General features: G+C 48.5%; 1 protein-coding gene across 1 annotated transcript in view; it reads left to right on the top strand.

Moving 5' to 3' along the window:
• Nucleotides 1-6226: 6226 nt before the first annotated feature.
• CACNA2D3 (calcium voltage-gated channel auxiliary subunit alpha2delta 3) overlaps nt 6227-22026 on the top strand; it is an 856401-nt gene continuing 840601 nt past the window's right edge. The window contains exons 1-2 of the mRNA XM_034997896.1: nt 6227-6488; nt 7155-7236. Coding sequence (XP_034853787.1) covers nt 6367-6488; nt 7155-7236 — 204 coding nt within the window. The 5' untranslated portion in view covers nt 6227-6366. The remainder of the gene's footprint in view (nt 6489-7154; nt 7237-22026) is intronic.

The following is a 22026-nucleotide window of genomic DNA, read 5'->3' as shown; positions in this document are numbered from 1 at the left end:
TGAAAGGATCATCCAGTTTGGTTGAAGTCCGCTGAAGCGGCCTTCACATCTACTCCCTGCAGGGGGCTTTGGCAGAGCGAGTGGACACTATCTTTCCCCAGGGCTGCATTTCAGACATATTCAAACTGCTCCGAAAAGCAGAACATTCTTCAGTGCTCCCGGTGGTCCCTTTTGCACACATCTGCACCCCGAGCAGCACTGTGGGGCTAGACATTATGTCACTGTTATATGGTTAATAGAATTTTGAAGATGACAAGTAAGTTTCTTTCCTCTAATTGTTTAAAATACAGCATTCGGTATTTTAAAATATGCATTCTCCAGTGTCTTTAAACTTTTGAGAAATCTTCCTTATTTCTCCAACCAGCATCTTCCCACAGAGTTATGACCGAGGAATCCTCAGAAAAACAGTTTCCTTGATTCTCTCCTTAGCAAATCTAGTGCTTATTAAAAGACTCTGTGTCTTGGGTGAGGTGGATGCTGGAGCCCGAGGAAGAAGGAAACAGGCGGGATCCTAGGAGAAAGGAATTTCAAGCGGACATCCATTCTGGCCATTCAGTTGATGTTTATGGAGCCCTCATAATATCAAAGGCCTTGCTGAAGCCATTACAGTCACAATGATGAAAAGTTGGACACGACCCATCCAATGGGGGAGGCACAATGTAAACACATAAATCACTCTATCGGTTAGTGATAGCTGCTAGGAAGAAAAATGGAGAAAGGTAAAAGCATAGAGCTATATGGGTGTGTGTGTGTGAGTGTGCGTGTATGTGTTTCTCTTTTACCTGGTGTGGTCAAGGCAATTCTCCCCGCAGAGGGGATATTTGAACAGAAGCCTGAGCACAGTACATAACAGCCCTGGGGCCATCTGGGGGAAGAGTGATCCGGGCAGAGGGCACAGAACACGCAGAGGCCCAAGGTGGAAACAAGCTTAGCATTTTCCAATAATTTCAAGGAGACAGGTGGGAGCACAGTGAGCAGTGGGGAGAGGGAGGGAAAGTGAGGCTTCTGGGGGCAGGAACCAAGGGCCTTGGGTGCCTTGGTGAAGAGTCTGCATTTTAATTTAAAATAGAAACCACTAGAGGATTTTGAGCCAGGGAATGCTTATGGTCTGATTTTTGTTTTAAAAAGAGGGCTCTGAGAAATGCACAGAGGGTTCTAGAGGTGAGGGGGGTGAGGGGATGGGTTAGCCTGGTGGTGGGTATTAAAGAGGGCACGTTCTGCATGGAGCACTGGGTGTTATGCACAAACAATGGATCATGGAACACTACATCAAAAACTAACGATGTAATGTATGGTGATAACATAACATAATAAAATTAAAAAAAAAGAGGGCTCGGCTACTGGAGGAATAAGGAATGTATTTGAAGGGGGCAAAAGGAGAAGGGATGTCTTATGAGGAGTTAGTCATAGGAGTTTAGGGAGGAGATGATAGAGGTTGGGCTAGGCAGTGTGGTGGGATGGAGAGATGGGTTCTGTGTGTGTGTGTGTGTGTGTGTGTGTGTGTGTTGATAGTGAGCAGGAAGCTGGGCTTCAGCCAAGGGCTCCCTGGCTTTGACACCCTGAGGCACAGTGAGAGCAGAGCAATAGCCCAGGTGTGGGAATACTTGCTGTGTCTGCAGAATGAAAGTAGTAACCAACGTTGGTTGAATACTGAGCTGTACTCCCCATTTCACCCTCTTCATGTCTGTGTTAAGTTGGCTGTTGTCCATCTTTTGCTATTGAGAAAAGGCTGGCTCAGAGAGGACAGGCAACCTGCTCAATTCTCACAGATAGAGTGAGGATGAGCCAATGACCTGAACCTAGGTTTGTTTGATCCTAAAGTTTATAATGTGACCAGGCTTACCATGACACTTCATGTATGAGAAGCCTTGTGCTTGCAAAAAGTGGTCCAAGGCCACCAGCAGCAGAATCCTTGGAGGGGCTTATTAGAAAGAAAGACCCCCCCTCCACCTCCTGCCCCAACTTGAACTTCCCGAATCAGAACCACTGAGGGTTTGAGATCCACCTCTACAGAGGATCAAGGACTTGAACTGTGTCTCACATTTCCTCCCAATGACACTTCCCTCTACCCTAGTTTAGGCCCCAGTACCTAAACTGTTATAAGAGCTTTTGAATATTTACATTCTTACTGTTTTGAATAAGTAATACATTCACAAGTCTCAAAAATCAAAATGATTTAAAGTGATAAACATTGTGAGACATCACTTTTGATCCTGTCCCCATCTACCTGTTCCTCTTAATCCCCCAACAAGTAATACCTATTTGTAGTTTCTTGTGTATTTTCCATTTTTAAAGCAAATAAAAATATGTCATTTTCTACCTTTCTTACACAAAGGTAGCATACCATATACACTCTTAGGAACCTTGTTTTAAAAATATATATATTCCCCAGATCTTTTCACAACCATATATAGAAATCATCCTCGTTTTTTAAACAGTTGCATAATACTCCATTGTGTAGATGCTTGCTTAACTAATCGTGTACTAATAGCCAGTTGTGTTGTTTCCAGTCTTCTGCTTTTAGAGTTAATGCAGTAATGAATAACTGTATATGTATGCAATTACTAACTGCAAGGTAAATTCCTATAAAAGGGATTGGTAGGTCAAAGTTTAAAGCATTTGTCATTCTGCAGCTTCAGGGTGAAGCATTTTGTATCCCTATCAGCAGCATCATGGCCTTTTAGCCCATCTCTCTTTCTGATCTGGAGCAGTAGATCTTTACCCAGTTAGACCCAAAAACCCTCTTTGCCATCCTGATTTGAAATTCTGAGACGATATAACCTGCTCAGTCAGATTTTTTTTTTAAAAATCAATATGATGATTTATCTGGTAATATCCAAGAGAAATAAAAGTAATTTATAATAAAACAAGAGATATTTCACTATGTGAAACACTCGTGCAAGATTATACTGCAAGATGTTATGAATTCATTAGAAGCTTGCACTTCTATGCAGACTAACTTGAATGCCACACTCAAATGCTGACCAATACAGATGTGCTCTGTTGGTGACTCAGGACCTGTGGGCACAGTTGCCACTGGAGAAATGATTTTCCAAAATGGTAAAACAAACAGACAAACAAAACCTTTGGCTAATGTTCTAAATGAAACGGATGACAACCTTCCCTTTATTTACACAGCAGTTGCATTTCTGGAAAATTTGGTGCTTGTAAAAGCCATGCAAAAGCTCCTTTGTATTTTTATATAAAATGGGTTTAAGTTCTCTATTCAGATAATGATGACCAGGTTTTTCTCCTACCTGAATGTCCAGGGGGTCATTTGAAAGTCCTGTGGGACACAGGACAATTCTCCCTTGTGTGGGACTGTCCTCCCTCCATCTACTAAATGCCAGTAGGATTCCAAGTCATTGTGATAAAAAGAAAAGTCCCAAATGTCCAATATGCCCCTGGGGGCAGTGTCCTCTCCTGCCCTGAGAACTGCTGCTTTGGGGTCTCCTCTGGAGTCCATTCCATAGACCAGGACTGGGTGAACATTTCTGAAATATTTCACCATGTTTCATTTCTGTTCAAAGCCCTGCAGCAGCTCCTCATTGTAGGACAAACACAGCATCCTCAGCCGATGGGACAGAGCAGGGCTCATTTGGCCGGATTCAATGCTTCAACTGACAGTCGGGCGTTGAAATATAGGCTTTTGGGTGAGAATGGCAAGTAGGACCCAGTGCCTACTGATGCTTCTGGTTCCTTATCCTGATGTGCCTCACAAACCCCAAATCTTTCTGACCCTTTGAGCTCTGAATTTATTGATAGCAGATTTTGGTACACAAGATATTTTTATTTTTGACAGAGCAAGAAATGTTTAGTGGGATTCATCTTAAACATATTGTGCATCACGCTGTTTACAGTGGTTCATGTTATAATAAATAAGGTAGTCTAAGGTTATAAATGCTAAGATGCCACCTCTTGGGCATGTGATTCTCTGTGCCAGGGCTCCTTGTCCTGGTTACACTCCAGTTGCCCAGAATGCCTGTGAAGATCAGGGTAAGAGAGCATAATGACTTTATAAAATGTCATCGTGACCTTGGTGTTCAAGTGGCCCTCAATATAGTCCAGACGTCCAGGGGTTGCTCATATATGACTAAGCTGTACAGTTTCGCTGTGCCTCAATTTTCCCATCGGTTAATAGGGAAAACAATACATGGATGCTACAGGTACTTTTTTTTTTATATGCACTGTAGTTGATCTCTTGTCAAAGTTTATCATTATGCATTTACCATTTATGGCTTTTTGAGTGAGGCCTGTGTCCCTCGGTAGGTACCCTCTCCATGAGGCAGGTGTCATTTGTTGGCTACCGGGTCTCCAGCATATATCCCATCACACAGATGCTTGACAATTCACTGGATGAATAAGTGAATGCGTGAAGGGCTATTACCATATAGATACCATATAGGTAAGGGACTGGTGCTTCACTGATGAGGGCTAGTATGCTTCCCTCCTTCCCTCACTCATTCACTCATTCATTTAGAAAGAAGGCTCCTGGGGTCTGACAGGAGAAAAAATTTTCTCCCAGCCCCCAATTTGAGCAGCAAAGCCATCCGGACCACTTGCCCCGGGGTCAGGCCACGCTTGGCTCTGTTTGGAACTGTTAGCACGCTTCCAATGACGGGAGGTGTGCACAGAAGCGGAGAATTCATTATAACCGGTTAGTCATCCGTGGAGATTGTAGACGCTGCCCGTGGGCGGGGCGCACCTGGCGTTTCCCCGGTGGGGCCTGTTTCGGGCGCCGAGCCCCGGGTGCGAGCGCGACCGGCCCACGGGAGCCCGGGGTCTCCCCTCCCCGCGCAGCCAAGTCAGACCAAGCCCAGCATCTGGGGCGTAGTTCTGTCCAGGGGCCACTGGGCAGGAGGGCCGGCCTGGGTCCTCGCCCGGCACTCCCGAGCGGAAGCGGCAGCCCACCCCCACTCGCTCCCCCGCCGCCCGCGGTCGCCGAGGCTGGAGGCGGCCGGCGCGCAGGAGCGCACGTCCGGGTTGCGGAGGCACGCAAACCAGGCGGGCCCGGGCGGTGGACGCACCGGAGACCCCGCGGCGTCGGGAGCGCGCGGCTCGCCAGGGGCCCCTCGAGGTGCGCTCGGCGGGTCGAGAATGACTCAGCCTCCCTCGGGTCGGTCTTCAGTGCGGGTCCACGCGAGGGCCCCACAAAGTTCCCAGTCACACCCCAGACGTCGCGCGCGGGCCGGGGGCTCCTTCAGCCAGGTCCCGGTGGGGGCGGCCGGGGGCGGGGGTGGGGCAAGGCGGGTGCCCCGGCCTCCCAGGGCTTCCCCGACTTCCTTTCTCTCGCCCGTTCTTCAGCGCGCGGCCAGAAAGCGCCGCCGGCCCAGGGGGTGGGGGTCGGCGTGGGGGAGCGGGTGGCCTCCGGGCCTCAGAGGAATCTCGCCTTCCCGAAATCTAGGGGGTCCGCCGATCCCGAGGGACTGCGCGCCGCAGTGGCTTCCCTTCCCGGCCCTGACAGCCCGGCCGCAGCCGCAGTCGCGCGGACACCGGGCTGCAGCAGCGCGCTCGAGCGCCAGCAGCTCGGAAGCCCGGGCCGGGCTCCGGGCGCTTCAGGGGCGGCCCCGCGGCGGCCGGAGCCTGAGCCCCGCGCTCGCGCGCCAGCGCCGCCCTTCGCGCCCCTGCCTGTCAGGCGCCGGGGCCGGAGCAGTAGCCGCGGGCGGCCACGCAGCAGCGCCCTAGCCGGGACCCGCAAGCCCCCAGTCCCGTCCCCGCCCCTCTCCGCCGCTGGCGACCCCGGCCGCCGCCGCAAGCCCCGGCTCCTTCCTCAAGACTTTTGCCTCTCCGCCTGCCCCTTCCCCCCGAGAATCCTCTAAGGCTCGGCAGCGCCCGACCCCGCCGCCCCAGACCCCGGGGCGCTCCTCCCGCCCCCCCCCAGCAGCCCCGGCCCCTGGGGTCGGGGGACCGCCCGGGGCCAGCCTGAGAGTCGCGCCCGCGGCCGCGGACTGCGGAGTTGTCAAGAACTCGGCGGCCGCAGTGGCCGGGCGGGGCAGGGCGCGCTCCGCCGCCGCCAAGGACACCGGAGTTTGCGAGTCCCCGCCCGCGCGGCGCCTCCCGCCCTCCCGCCGGGGCCCGCCGGACTCCCCGGGGCCGCCGAGGCGGGGCCGGGCGGCCGCCGTGCGAGAGGCGCGGCTCCCTCCCTCTTCCCCCGCCCGCCTCCCTGTCCCCTCCCTTCCCTCCCTCCTCTTCCCCGCCCTCCCCCACCCCCCGCTCCTTTTTCTGCTCCCCAAGTGAGCCCGGCGCGCGAGAGGCAGGCGGGGCGGCGCGGAGCAGTCAGCGCAGCGCGCTCGCCCACCGCCCGCTCGGCGCAGCTCCCCGCGGCCGCTCCTGTCGCCGCCGCGGGCGCGTCGGAGGGAGCCCAGCATGGCCGGGCCGGGCTCGCAGCGGCGCGCGTCCCGGGGGGCCTCGGCGCTCCTCGCCGCCGCGCTTCTCTACGCAGCGCTGGGGGCCGTGGTGCGCTCGGAGCAGCAGATCCCGCTCTCCGTGTAAGTGCCGGCTCCTGCGCCGCCCAGGGAGGGGACCCGGCCGCCCGCGACCCGCCGTGCCCAAGTTTGGGCGCCTGCAGGTGCGGCCCGGCAGGACCTGCCGCGGGCGTCGGCCTCGCCTCTCGCACCTGCCTTCCAGGACGGGCGTGGGGCGGCGAGGCTGGGGTGGGATGCTCTTGCCCCCTCGCTCAGGTCGGCGAGGGAGACCGGAGAGGTTCACCGCAAGTGACAGCTCCAACTTTGAAGCCTGTTTACCGAATCCAACTTCCACGGGCCATTTATTTATTCCCTCTTTGCTGTCTTGCCATCTCACTTCTTTTTGGGGAAGGGGGGGAAATGGGTGGGTTTCTTCCGACTAGTATTTGCCAGGTGATGCCCAGTTGGGTGGTCAAGTTCTCAGACAATGATTCACATAAAACCCGGTGATCTTTTTAGAGAGCTTGGGAGACTTTGCGCGTTTTGAACTATGTGACCCCCCTCAGGCCCCCTCCCGCGTTGCGCTCTGCAGTTTGGTGCTGGCAGTTTCTACCCAGGCGCTTTTTCTTTTCTTTTTTTTTTTTCTCCAATGTTCTGTCGCCCGGCTCCTTCAGCCACAGCCCCGTGTGTGCGTGCGTGTTGGCTGTGACACGGGTGTTATATTTGTTCCTGTGCCCTTTCTCCCTGTAGGGTGAAGCTCTGGGCCTCCGCTTTTGGTGGGGAGATAAAATCCATTGCTGCTAAGTACTCCGGCTCCCAGCTTCTGCAAAAGGTAAGGTTTCTGTAGTGGCAGGAAGCGATGATTTTTCCAGCACAGAAAATGGAGGCAGATTTAGTTTTCCAAACAAACGTGAACCCGGAGCAGCGTCAGTTATCAGCGGTGTCTCTGGTCCCCTCGTGTCTTGGCAGTGGACTGTGCAATGATTCCTCCCTGCCAACTGGTTATTTTTAGATGACACTTGGTTCTAAACACAAAGAAAGGCAGGATCCTCACTGGCACTGTCCTGGCTGGGGCTCGGAAACTGAGTGTGTTTGCCTGGCTCTCCTTCCAGTGTCGGTATTGCTGTTACTGTGTGAGAGCAGATGCTTTTCTGGCCAAAAAAATGCTAACTTCATCCAAGGGGCAGCCTCAGTGCCTGTTTTATGATGTCTTTCACCTTGCCTGCTTTGGAGACTGGGGTTCAGCATATCTGAGAAAGACGCTGCACTATTGTTTGTCATCCCTGCGGTTGTACAATCCCATTATTCCCCAATCAGCTAGACCCAGGGCTGGGATGCATTACATCATTACAGATAAGGAGAATGAATGTGGTTATCTTTCCACTCAGCTGCACTGCCGGGTAATAACCTATGAGAGTAGTCCACAAACTTAAGAAACTGGTCTGCGTCCATATAATTCTGGAGAGTAATGAGAATGGAGAATTGATTATTAGGCTTTTATCAGAAGCTGCATCAATTTTAATTCAAACAGGCAGCATTATGCTTAAAATTACCTTGTGAGATGTATGGTCCTTTGCCCTCCCCTCCAAGAAAAAAAAAAAAAAGAAAAAAATAGGCTAGGGAGGAGAAATTACAAGGGTTCAAAGAATTTCAAGTTAACAAATCAGCAGGATCAATCCAAGCATTCTCTCAAAGATAGAAAATAAAATTGGCCTTTAGGGGATAATTCTCTGAAAATGGGTACAAACAGATTAAATTTTCAAGTTAACTTTTCAGCATTTTTAAATGTGCTTTTTGGGCCAATGTAACATATGTGTTATGCATGCTGCCTGGTAACCAAGTACGTATTTTATTTATGGCATTCTGCTTCAGAGAGTAGCGTTTTTGGGGACATTATATGAAGCAGTTTGTCACACGAAATCCAAATATCGTAATAAGGCATCAGCCCACAATGGAAAGGAGGAAGTTATTCTTAAAAATTGCCAATAGCCATATTCTTTGAAACTGTGGGAAGACTGTTTGCTCAACTCCGTTATTTGGGGAAGGAGTTCATTGAATTATGGGCAGTTCATAAAAACTTGAGGCTGCGATGTGCCTTTATAGAAAAGTGATAATTTACATACCTGCGACCCACCCGTCAGTTTATAGGAATTGCCTCTTCTGCTGGTATTCTTTGAATCTGGACCAGTCTGTATCCTGCTTTGGCATTTTGCCTGTGTGTCACATGTTTTATGTGAAGAGTTTGGGACTGTTGCTGTTGCCTGTATTGCATTGCCTGTGTATTTTCCTTATGCTTTTAAAGAAGAGAACATTTTTGTATAACTTTAAAGAAATATTTTTCATCTGCCTGTTGTAGTTTAGTTGTAGCAACTCTGAAAGTATCCCCTCAGAGCCTGTGAATGGTTTTTTGGTTGTGCTTACCTATCTTTTATCTCACATTTTGTAGGAGCACAGGAGATAGGCTTTTTCCTTCTCTCTGAAGTTAGCACACACGTTCGCACACACATGCACACACACTGCACAAAAAAACCCGTCAGCCATATTACTGGCTACTCTGTAATAGCCAATTGGAAACAGCTAAAATGCTTCTCTTACCTTCTCATCAGCATCCTTTCTGATACTGAATTCACAAGCCTAGCTTTGCTTTTGTCATGTTTGCAGCTTGACAATTGTGTAATTATTTCCAGCTGTTTATGGCTTTGTTGTCATTCCTTGCTGTTGCCTGGCGTTTTGTAATTGGATGCAAGGGGAAGGTGGGGTGTTGCTTGGCATTAGGTTCCGGGGTGGATACCTGCTCTTCTTGCATTTTGAAGGCAGTCATGTGCCATGGAGTCCTGAGGTACCTATGGCTTTGGCCTGATAGGCAAGGACTTCCATGAATGATGGACAGGGCACGTCAGGTAACTTGGGGAGCCCTTTTGCAGGTACCTTTTGGCCATCTTGGTCCATTGCCTCCAAATATGATGGAATTTTTAAAATTAGCAAATAACATTGATTTAGACAGTTCAGAATATAAGAAACTTTAAGAAGAGATCTAAGGTGCTCAGAGTGTGGGAGGCATAACATCATTTGGAAAAGCAAGGAGACAGTTGCCTTTCTCTTGCTTATTTTCACGTTTCTGGCCATTTGCCTGAAGAAATACTCCTCTAAGTCAAAACTCTGTGCATCCTTCCATCACATCACTGCATCCTTAACAATTTGGATACTCTGAACATGAGTTAAAAAAAAAAAAAAACTTGGCTGTAAAACGAAGTTAACACTGTATTAAGGGGACTCAAAGGTGACAGTACCATGTTGCATAACAGACTGTAATTACACTTTTACGGCACGGACATGTAAATTTGATTTTCAGTGAAGTAGGCATACTGCATACCACTGTATCATTTTACATACTCTATGTAGTTTCTCTAGTTGACACTTCATGTTGTGAATTAATGTGGTATATTCATTTTTAGAATGGGGGTTTAGTAATTTCTGCACTAAGGCAAAAACTTTACAAAACAGCTATTGTGAATATAAGTTAAATAACAATTGGCCGTTTATTTTAAGGTGTTTGGAGACTGGGAAAACTGCCATTTTGGTAAGGTTTTTTTATTAGATAATATAATTTGAGCTAGTAGAAGTATCGCTGCCTTCATCAACATAAACACAAGTGTTTAACAATGTACCTCATTGTCATGGCTGCAAAAAGGAGAGCGTTTCCCCAATTGTTTGTTTCTATGTTTAATACCATGGCTTTCACTACTTTAGCTTATGATAATATGGTAGGTATTCTGTGCCAGACTTTCCCTATTTTTTTTTCTCCTTTTTGTCTTTGCTGAGCACAGGAATAGCAACCTATTAGTTTCTTTTAAAGGGGATATTTCTGAGTTTGTAGAAGGCTGTCATCGTGTTTGAGCAAAGGGGTGTGTTTTGGGGACGGTGTGGAAGAACCTGAGACGTGTATGTCGGACTCAGAGTTAATCTTGAGAGGTTGTTACGGTTGTGCCAGAACAGCGGCCCCGAAAGGGAAGTCCTGGTGAGCCGCTGTGTGTCTGTATCCCGCCTTCCTTAGCTGGCAGATACTGCAGAGGTTTCAATCGGCTTCAACTTTTAATTAACTTTCCTGTTTGACATATTCATGCCAGTATTCAGCTGCCTCTATCTTGCTTCATTTTCCTCAGATAATGCACATTGTTTGGGTTCTTTTGGGGAGGCATAGTTTTATTACCTCTCTGTTTTGGGATTCAGTGCCTGGCATTCCGGTAGGTCTGGTAGCCTAGGCTGTTAAACTCATGGGCTCCACGCCCTGAACACTCACAGTACAAGGTATTAAAGTGGCGTGATGCTCATTTCCATGCTCCTTAGGAAGAATTTGGTAGAAGCTGAGCTTTTTTCATTCTATTTAGTACCACATTCAGAGATTGCTATGTTTATGGGGATGAAGGGTTCCAATTACATTTTCTAGAATCGGGATGATAAATACACAGCGGAAATACAGGTACTGTGTGTCTCTGCCATTAATGCGAGGAAAATAATGGACATTTACCTTGCATGCCTTATGCAGCACTTACCAAACATGCACTTCTTGGAATGCACAACCAGGTTTTTGCGTTATCAACTATTTATTGAGAGGGCGGCTTTCATACATAAACGTGATGTCGCTTTCCACAAGACCGAGTCAGCAGAGTAAAAGGTTGGTTCTTTAACCCATTTTGATAATTATGACTCTTCATCAATGTGGATATCAATGGACTTTTAAATAATTAAATAGGAGTATTCACTTATCAGGAATTGGGTCGCAGTGTTGTGCTACCTATAGGAAGCCTGATACTCTACAGATTGCTTTTCTAGGGGAGGCGCTCCTTCGCTGAACATTTTTGTTGAGTAAACACGGTTATTTGTCATTCTGCAAGATTAATGCATTCAACCTACGCTGCCAGTGGCCAATGCTCTAATTCACAGCACCACTTCAATTACTGGACTTTTCTCTGGCAGATTATTTTTAAAATAATCTTGAAATTTTTAAATTTAAATTTTATTTTAATTTTTAAAATAATCTTTTCAAAAGTCTTGAAATCTCAGAAAGGACCGTTTTCAATGTTTCAGGACAGTTTATTGGTCTCATTATTGCAGTCAGCAGCGCATTAGCAGGACAGGGCGAACCAGTTGGAATTCAGTGATGCATCTTACCCACACATGTATCTAACTGCGTTTGTAAACTCACACCCGGTTCCTTGCTGACCAGATAGAGTTCTTCTTGTATGGCTTGCTAAATCTTTGTCTGAGCTCCTTTTGTTCATTTTTTTTCTCTCTCTCAAAATTTCTTTGCTGCCAGATATATTTCTGCTTTGCTTTTTCTCTCATTGGGAGCTGCTGCAGTGTCTGTTGCTGGATTTACAGATGCTAGTCAAAATTAAGGGAAATGAAAATATAGACATTGTTTTCTTGTCGGAGGCAAACTCAGATTTTTATTTCAATGTGGTTATAATTTTGATCAATTACTATGGGGATCTCATGCTGGCTTTTTATTTCATTTTGTATTTTATCTTATCTAATACCAGTGTGCTTTGAGGCAAACACGCAAGTACCAAATTACCTAATAATTATGAAATCTGTCGGGCATGTGCAAGCACAATTAATGTTTCCATTTTGTGATGAAGATGTAGCCGTGTATGAGGGTGAACAAAAGTAAAAGAAATGTGGAATCATTACCCCAAGCACCCTTGGTCCCACCGGGTCTTTAATTGTCCTGCAGCCTGAAGCACATATTCATGGAAGTGCAAGTTTGAGATTTGAGCCCCTTTTCAGTCTTTGAGGGATCCTCAGTTGGTGGTGGTGCTCACACTTACGTCGATCAATACATGACTTGGTGTGTTGAGCTTGCCTAAAGAAGTGTACATTCTCACCAGGATCTTTTGTGTCCGGTCTGTCATTCCTCCAGATTTACCATCACAGATGCCAACAAATGGGCTTTTTCTTTATCCACATTCATGTCTGTCGAGGGTCCCCCATCTTCTGCAGTCACTTCTGCTTATTGAAATTTCCTTCTTCACCGAGACCCAGAGCATCTTCTAGACAGAGACTTTGAGCAGATTCTGTGTTCCCTGGGACACTGTGATCTGACTGGGAGGTTTGCTGTAGCTGAGACTGAGAAAAAATGAAATAGATGTTGTAAATGCCAGCCTATGAATTAGTATATGAGATCCTTTTAATGCAGTTTTTATACAAGAGACATAATGGCCTGTGTTTTTTTATATCAAGTGACTACAGTCGTGCTATTGTGTATCATTCAGAAGAAGTTCCTCATGTCAGGCTTCTGGAAACATTGATAGAATCTTTATCAGCCCTCTTTGGTCCATTAAACAAAAGTTAGCTTCTCCTTCAAGGGAAGGAAGGAAGGAAGAGGAGGGCTGCTTGATTTCCTTTGATTTCCCTGAGTATTTAGTGACCAGCAGATTGAGGTGGTTGTTCCTGAAATGTCAAGCCAGGCTCAAAGACCCCTCTGTGATGCAGCCCTCTGCCTGGACCACAACTCACCCTTGACAGATTAGGCATCTGCATAGCTAATGTATTTTTAGGGGATTTCTATGTGCATAGCCAGCACGTCTGCTTTTCAGAAGAAAGTTATTTTACCGATACAACTTTGAAAAGAGTCCAGTGTGTTTTCAATAAATGGTAAACATTTCAATTTCCATTTGGTTTGAACAACATTCATTGGGTGTTCATTCCAAGGCCGTTTAAATAAGGCATTAAATTTATAAGGTGTATTAAATTTGTATGTTGCATAGCTTCCTGGTGACCTCAAATCAAGATTATGAACATAACTCAGAAGCCAAACTATTAATGGGCATTTCAAGGCCATATTGGAAAGAAGAGCATTATCTCTTGACAAGAAATAGATGGCTATTTCTTCACTTTGTGCTCTTCAGAGTGTTTATCTTGGCACCTGATATTGGAAAACAGTACCCTCCCAAGGTTAAAAGAGCTGTTATCCATGTAAATGATCTAGACAGGCAAGCTGGGCAGGGCCGTAAGTGGCTGTGGGTTCACAGAGCAGACCTTTGGTTATCCATTTTAGGTGAAGCAACTGCCAGTTGATATTCGGGGCTTGCACATGTCATTACCATTATACTTATTAACTTCGTGCATGTGTGTGTAAGCCCATAAAAATGGATGCTGCTCATCACAGAACGTGCCAGATGCTGCCTGCTGATGGAGAAGACTGTTCTTGTCCTCTTGGGCTTCTAGAGAGCGTGGCTTGAGGGGCTCAGCAGGTCTGCTGGGACAGGACCAGTCCACCCGGCACCTGAGATGGTGTAGGCAGCTGGAAGCTGAGGATCTGCTGAGCCCGGGACCAGCTACATAATTTGCAGGGCCCAGTGAGTGAGGAAAATATGGGACTCTTTGTTCAAAAACTATGAAGAATTTAAAGATGGTGACAGCAGAGCATTAAAGCACAGGGCCTGTTTGGTCCTGGGCAAAGGCCCCTATGGGACAGGCCGTGCTCAGTTAGGCTTTCTCTTTCCCCTGCTCGGTGGCTCGTCCTCTCAGCCTGATTGAACGTTCAGGCCACAGTCAGTCTAGGAGGTGTCCTTTGCCCGTCTTTGTTCATCGTCATAATAGGTGGAGAACTTGGAGCATTTACATTGCTGCGCATCTTTGGAGATGCAGTGTTGTTAAAGGAGAGGTCACTGGCTTAGGAGCCGTGACATCTGTCTTTTTATCTTTTCTGTACATTTCCTGAGTGGATTTGGGCAAATTGCTTAATCTCATAGTAAAAACAGGTGAACTTCACTCATTCGCTCTGCGTTCCTGCAGTCCAGGTACTGTGATAAGGATTTTATAGATGCCATCCCCTTAAATTCTCCCAACAACCCAATAAGTCAGGGACTACCACTCACCCCCATTTTACAGATTTGGAAGTTGAGGCTCCCAGAAGTTAAGCAGCCTTTCCAAGGTGACTGAATCTGTTCACCTGGCCACTGTGCTACAATGTCCCCTCCTCTCTTTGTGACCTTTTTGGCCTCAGTTCCTGTTTGAGAAAAATGTGGTTAATACCTGTGTTTCTCTAGCTCATGAGTGTTTGGGAGGACTAAATGAGGTAGCAGCTGAGAGGTTACTTCAGAAGCTGAAACCCCGGGCTAACAGCAGAGAAGACAGGTGTGGAGTCAGAGGGACTTGGACCGGAGTCCCCGATCTGCCATTTCCTAGCTGGGTTGTCTTGTTGTTTGACATTTCTAAACCTGTACCCTCGCATGTGAAAGGAGTCCAACACCTTCTACATTATAGGCTGTGATGAGGATTAAATGAAATAAAGTACAAAAAGCACTTAGCGTGGTGCCTGGCCCATGGAAGCCTCCTGCCAGGGTGTTGCTGAGGTCATTACTGGTTGCATGATACAACCAGAAGGTCTTTAGGTAACCTTCGCCGAGCTTCTGCGGGGACTGGGTTCGCTCATGCCAATGAGCAAGAGCACGGATGGGCGGATGAGTGCTGGGTGCCGGCGTATTGGCAGGTGATCCCACAAGGCACCTGAGAGGAGGGAGCTTGTGGACCCAAGTGGGAGGAGGCTGTGTGGACATGACCTCTGCCCAGACATTCACTCTTCTCCTTGAGGTTAGCTCTCTTGTCCTTGAGGGTCAGGAGGAGAACCCATCACACGAGGAATGAGGCTTGAAGAACTGTGTCAGGGTCTCCCCGTTACCTCCTCCCTGGCTCTGCCCTGCTGTGGGGGCAGTGGGTCAGGCTGAGGAGTGGCTGAGTGTGCCCCAGTGTTCCGAGTGCGGCTGGAGCCATAGGAGAGTGCAGGCATCCAGCGATCCCCCTGCTGTGGGGGTGCATCCAGGAGCCAGCCTGTGGGGGTGCAGGCATCCAGCGATCCCCCTGCTGTGGGGGTGCATCCATTAATCCAGATGCCCTCTTGGACAGCATTCCAGGCATTTCCTCCATGAAAATCCCATCTGCTGGACTTCTCCCAATGACTTCCCGGGGTGGGGGTGGGGGTGGCCCTGGACACCAGCAGGAGACTGGGCACCTCACTGGACATGGGGGGAGGGGTCTTTCCTCCAGTTGGGACAGGAAGGTGCAGTGGTGCATGGGGACTGCCATCTGCCCCCAAGTCTCAGGAGGCACTGAAGGGCATCCTGTGTCCCTTGGTCCTTCCCACTGGCCCTCCTGCCTCTGCTTCAGAGCTTGCTTGGCACATTCTGTTGTGTTTGGCTTATGAGCGTCTGCAGTCCTCTGCTGATCTCCTTGAAGATGTTGCAGGAGTGACATGGGCCACCCCTGTTTGTGGTAAACATAGGCACCAATACTTTGAAATCATGCTGGGGGTGCTATTGTGGCTGCATAACTTAAGAGCATTGTTTATGCATGAAGCCGTTATAATCAGCCGTGAAAGTCAGTAAGAAGTCAGGAATGAAAGGAAACATGCAAATCTGTGGTAGTTCCACTTGGGCCAGGTAGTTCAGAAAAGTGCCCAAGAACCGTTTGTGCCCAGGAATGTTACAGAACATCAGAGTCTGACTGTACTGGCAGCTTCTTGAAATCCACCAAGGTCATAACCAGCTTAGGTAAACAGATGGTTGATGGGGGCTGGATAGGAAGGAAATGGACTTTTTCTTCTTTCGAGTGTTTAGTATGAGCCAGGCATGCTTTGTAGGAAAGGAGATCATGTCAGGCATCTGATGTGGTCCTTGGTTCTCTTTGGAGGTGGCCCCCGTTACCTACCTCTTGCAGGTGGGTCTTGCAGCTCAGGGAGGTAGAGTAGCTGGCCATGTAGTGGGGCTGGGACTCACACTGGTTTGTTTTGAGCACTCCCCCTCCCACAAGCCTGGGATTTTCCTTTATGGCACAGGCCACCTGTGTGGGTTGATCCCACCTGAGCACAGGCTCCAGTGGGCTTTGCAGGACTGCAGCAGGATGAGAAGGCCTGGGTAGGTTGGGATGCCAGAGTCCTTGCCACTTTCTTTCCCCCAGACGTGTGTCCTCAGGTGGGGTATCGGGATGTGCGCTCTTTGGACAGCGAGGCTAAGAAGGACTCTCTGACCTCCAGTGTGGGCTCGTGCCTGCTGGGGGCCAAAAAGCGGTTCCTAGGGGAGTGTGGGCAGGATTGGCTGGTCTGGCCCTGGCTTGCAGGGGAGTGGGGGCGGTGTCGGGCACCTTAATGCCTCTTCTCAGCCTGGAGGGTGCAGCTGCCAAGGAAGAGAACAATCTTGTGGGATCCCCAAGCAGGATGCTGTCTCAGCTAAGACAAGAGGATTCAGCTGTTCTGGAAAAAACGGGGAGCATTTCCCTTCGTGTTTTCCCTGAAAAGTCAAACCTGCTCTTCGTCTGTTTGCTCAGGTCTCTGAATATGGCAAGTGTGGTGCCATACACTTAATGATTTGACATCTTTTCCTGAGACTTTGGTGTTCTACATTAAAATGGAATGAAAGGTGTAATTGGCCTGTGGAATTCCCCCCAGTCTAGACCTTCCCATGATGTAAACTTGACTCTGCATTTCCTTCTTGACAGCTGCTAACTCTTGGCTTCCAGGAGGGAATGAAGTGTCTGGTTTTAGAAAAATCTAGATTTCTATTACAGTGAGCATGCATAGCCGAAGACAGATTTTTAAAAAGAGCATGGGCCTTGGAGTTGAATTCTGCTCTGCCAGTCACTAGTTTTACCTCCCTGGGCCTTGGTTTGCTCATCGGCAAAATAGAAGTACTGATAAAAGCACCTGTGTTAAAGGGCATTGGGGAGGATTAAGTGATATAACCCATATGAAGTAGTTTAGAACAATATGTGGCACATGGGAAGCCTTACTTCTCTGGCCACTCTCTTATTTATAGTGTCCTGCTTCATTTTTAATGAAGAGCAGAAGAGACTCCTGGAATTTTAGTCACTTGGACCCCATAATGGGTTCATAGAATTAAGACAATGAATGGCACACACATTTAATGTGACAAAGGCATGGTTGCAAACAAAAGCATTTATGACGTCCCCGAGGAGGTGGATTTCTTTTGCTTTCTTTCCCAAATTCTTCTCATCTGGGCCCTTGTACAGTAAAGGTGGGCAGTTTGGGAATTCAGGTTTGTTCTTGCTATAACACTGTACTGTAATTTGCAAAGCAAGGGGAGAGTCAGAAACACCTGGCAGGGCTTTGGCTCTTTGTACCTGCACCATCCATAATGCCTTCTCTGTTGTGCTTTGTTGAGGCAGAGGCGGAAAAATATTGTAAAAAGAACAATAGGTGTGGGAGGCAACAAATCCATTGGAAGTAGGTAATCTTTGGCCACGAGTCATAACACACAGCTTTACTCTTAGCTTCCTACCACTTTCCATTATCCGTGAAATTTCTATTAACACAACATGATCACATCATGTACCAACAGCTCAAATGGGCACAGGTTTTTGCCCCACTGACAGTCATTTGGCTTCCTGGATGCTAATGCCGAGGTTTGAGTGTTCTTTCTTCTTTTTTTAATTTATTTTTTACTTTATTTTTTAATTTTTTTTTAAAGATTTTATTTATTTATTTGACAAAGAGAGACACAGCGAGGGAGGGAACACAAGCAGGGGGAGTGGGAGAGGGAGAAGCAGGCTTTCCGCTGAGCAGGGAGTCAGATGCAGGGCTCGATCCCAGGACCCTGGGATCATGACCTGAGCCGAAGGCAGACGCTTAACGACTGAGCCACCCAGGCGCCTCCTTCTTTCTTCTTTTTTGACCTATGCTCCTGTCAGAATGCACACAGCACAGAGAACCCTGTTTAAAGGAATCGCTGTCAGACAACCCGTAAAAGGTGTGTGTGTGTGTGTGTGTGTGTTTTAATATACATGGACTGTTTCCTCTTGTAAATAAAAACTGAGGTCTACTTTAAAATCCCAAGGTCTGTGGCCAAGTTTGAGTATTTCAGAGCATCAGGATCATCTGGTCACCCTGAAAGAAGATGTAATCCTCTTAGGAAAGGGCTCACAGCTTACTAATCTTTTGAAAAAAGCCAACAATATACATTTCCCAGAACAGGAATTTCAGAACTATGGAGCCACAGCTGGATTTTCTACTTAAATAGCAAGATTTTCAGGTTTTTTTTTTTTTTTTTTTTTTTGCATGAAACAAATGCCCTATGAATGTTAGGAAAAACATATAGACTTAGAAAGAAATCAGGGGATTATTGATTTTTAAAAATTTACCTTTAAGGGAGGTGGTTGGTCTTGGGAAGGCAGAAATGTGTAGGTGAAAGTCGGGATCTGAGTCAGGCTAATCCAGATTAGAATCCAGGGCCACCCTGACAAGTCAGTCATGGAACCTCACAGTTTCTATCTGCCAAATGGACACGATAGTAATAACTTCTAGAGTGGACTGAGAAGTCCAAACGAGAATATGGACACAGGATGCTTAGCAATAAGTGTTTCACAAGAAGCATTTAGAAAAGGTGGGCTCCTGTCATCATTCCCCAGGAGCTGCTCCCGCATCCCAGGCATGTTGGCTGCTTGAGAGAGCCGTTCGTCTGCTTCGGGGAGAGCTAACATCAGGCCACCTGCAGGCCTTCTTTGGAGACCTCCATTAAAGCTGCCCACCACTGAGCTCCACAAAGGCATCTTAGACAGTAATCATAACAATGACGCATGTGCTTTGTGTGTTGTGCCCTGTGTTTTATTTGTATTCCTGAAATCCTCACAACCACTCCTGAGGTGGGTTCTGTCATCCCCTCCATTTTAGACAGACAGAAACCAAAACAGAGAATGTAACTTTGCCCAAGATTACCCAGCTTCCAAGTGGCAAAGGCAGGCTTAGAGCCAGGGTCTTGTGAGTCCTGTTCAGGTGCCTGGACTGGGGCACCTGGGTATTTCCAGGACCAGCATGTTTTGGTCTGAGCCTGTTATTGGCTTTGTTATTGGCTTATCGGGACTGGTGGTGGAAACTTCTTCCTCATCCTTAATCCTTTCCCCTTTGGAATTCTTAGTCTTATTTGGATGCATTGTCATTTGCTTTCATAATACAGAATTAAAAGGGGGGCAATGATGAGAGGAGGGCCTGGAACCCTTCTAGCTTTTTACAGTGTTCTCTTTTATTATAATAACATGATGCTGCTTGTCTTTTGATTCCGTTGAGGGTCAGCCAGCCCTCTCCACATCAGCTCTGACTCTTAAGAAGCCTTTCTGAAAATCTCATTGAATTTAATTCAGTTTCCCTTTTTGTATTCCCCATTAAGGTAACGGAGGATCATGGGGAGGACCCTGGGACAAGATGAATCTGGCTGGAGACCCAGTGTGTCCCTTAGCTTCACTTCCGGGCCTCGGGTTCCTTACCTGTAGAATGGGGTCATGAGGATTAGCTGTGTCCAGTAAATTTCAAGTCCTTGGTTTGTGATATGCTCATTCTTTGTCTCTCTTCCCTGGGTGTTTTTTGGTGCTTATTATTTTTTCAGGGAAGAAACACAGTTCTGTTTTTCTGCTTGATTGACAGCTAGCTTGAAGGCCACAGCCCTTAGACCTACTAGGGTCAGTTTTATTTTGCATGGAATGAGTCCAGCAGATCTGTTCATGCCCCTGGCCGTCCTGGGGATATGTGATATCCTGAGGACCCCTTATCTTTCTGTGTGGGGTGTCAAGAAGGAGGCAGGTAACTAGACCTTCAATTCCCCCAGGGCGGACTTGTTCTTTCTGACGGGAGAGGGTCCTCCTTTGGCACTTAGCACAGAGCCATCTTCGGGTGGGTTTCAGGGGTTGTTTGTGGGATGTACAGATTAAACAAAGAAGAACCTGGTCAAGTCTTTTTTCTGGTGCTCACGTGCGGGTGATCAGAATAAACGGTATTGAACACAGGCCAAGGACGAGATCCCTCACATCTCTTTCCCTACTTACTCTCTAGTACGGGGTTTTATGACTCCCTAGCATCAGGCGCGGATGTCTCCTGGCTGCAGCAATCCGGCTCTGAAGCCCGGCGGGCAGGTCGCTCACCCACAACCCTCTTGGTACCAGCAGGGGCTGCCAGACATCCGATCCAGCTGGTCCTCCCTTCTTCCAGCCCGTGACCCCCTCCTCGCCCCTGGGGAGCATCCCAGCAGCATCCCAAACACACTGAACACTCCCAGTGGGGCTGAGGGGTCCGGGCACCTCCGCGGCGCCGAGCCCAGCAGCTGCGGCGAAAGCACCGCAGTGCCGGGCGGGTGCACGAGGAGCACCAAGCGAGACTGATGGGGCCTCCGCCGCAGCCGCCACCATCAACCTGGGGGAGGCAACTTGGCAAAGGCAATTAGGGAGCTGCTGCAGCTAATGCCATGAAGTGCTCGGATGCCACATTCCTAGTGACATCAGGGAGAAATGAGAATTTTAATTTCTACCGCTTTCACCTTCTCCGAGGCCCTGCCGGCGTCGTGATGCCACGCAGCGTTTGCTGGGCTTGATTTCACCTTCTCGGTGCAGCTTGCTTTATTTTGCATTTGTCTGTTTATTCTTTACATCCCCTGGATGGGTTTCTGCGTGTGCATTGAGGGCAGTCGGGCGCTGTGGTCCACCGCATGTAACTGCAGCATCCACGGGGCAGTGTTACCCGCTTGTGGACAGCGTCCTGGCTGCAGCCTGCAAGGCTGGAGCCCCCAACCTCCACTGAGGAGGAAACCATGCAAGAGGCCATCCAGCCAGGCTGGGGGATTTGCATTTGCTTTTGTGTCCTGCAGGTGCAGTTGTCTGCTTTCTTCTGCAGGCCTGGCCCGCGGAGATGCGGAAAGCTCGCACCAAGCACAGCTCCTCTGGGATGAAGAGAGCAGCTGGTTGGGAAGTGGGAATTCAATCATGTGCATTTAATGGGGGGCAGTTATGCCAGAAGAGGTTTCGCTGCAGCCCCACTGTCCCTGGTATCAGGCCCAGTATGGCATTTGGAGGCTTACGGAGGAGTCTCCATCCAGCTCCTGCTGGGATGTCACTCTGCGGAGGCTGTGAGGCGTCCTTGGATGGTCTTTGCTCTGTGGGGCACCCCTGGAATTTGCCTTGGGGCCCCACAGTGACCGTAATCTGATGCCCACCTTCTACCTTCCTGCTGAGTCTGACTATTCAGAGGGGAGGGAGAGGACCTCTGAGCTGGGGCAGATCTTGGGAACCCAGTCCCTCCTGCTATGGGTGCCCGGGCCTGGTGGCATGCCCCGTGTCACAGTGAATCAGGAACAGGCCAGGCCTGGAGCATTGGTGTTTTTACTGCCAGATTGTGCATTCATGAGGACATCGAGGTCACAGAGGGAAGGAAGGCTCCACGTCCCACAGTGGGCTTCTTAGAGGATGGAGAGAGACAGCTGCTAGCCCCAGACTGCCCTGTGTCTGTCAGAGCTCTCCTGCTGGATCCCACAGGAACTCTGCTTTGTGCGGCCTTTCCTCTAGTCCAGCCACGTTGAAGCCTGAAGTTCACCTGGTGAAAATGTTCCCCAATGTGTCTGTGTTAAAAGATTTTATTTTTTTAATGTATTTTAGAGAGAGTGAGAGAGTGTGCATCAGCACATGTGCACAAGTTGGGGGAGGGGCAGAGAGAGAGAGAGGGAGAGGGGGAATCTTAAGCAGGCTCCACACCTGGCGATGAGCCCCACTTCGGGCTCGATCTCAGGACCCCGAGATCATGATCTGAGCCGAAATCAAGAGTCAGACGCTTAACCCACTATGCCACCCA

Source organism: Mirounga leonina, unplaced genomic scaffold (assembly GCF_011800145.1).
Source record: "Mirounga leonina isolate KUSES-001 unplaced genomic scaffold, KU_Mleo_1.0 Mir_94, whole genome shotgun sequence".
Taxonomy (NCBI): domain Eukaryota; kingdom Metazoa; phylum Chordata; class Mammalia; order Carnivora; family Phocidae; genus Mirounga; species Mirounga leonina.
The sequence above is the reverse complement of the archived record's forward strand: the minus strand, read 5'-3'. Positions and strand labels throughout refer to the sequence as shown.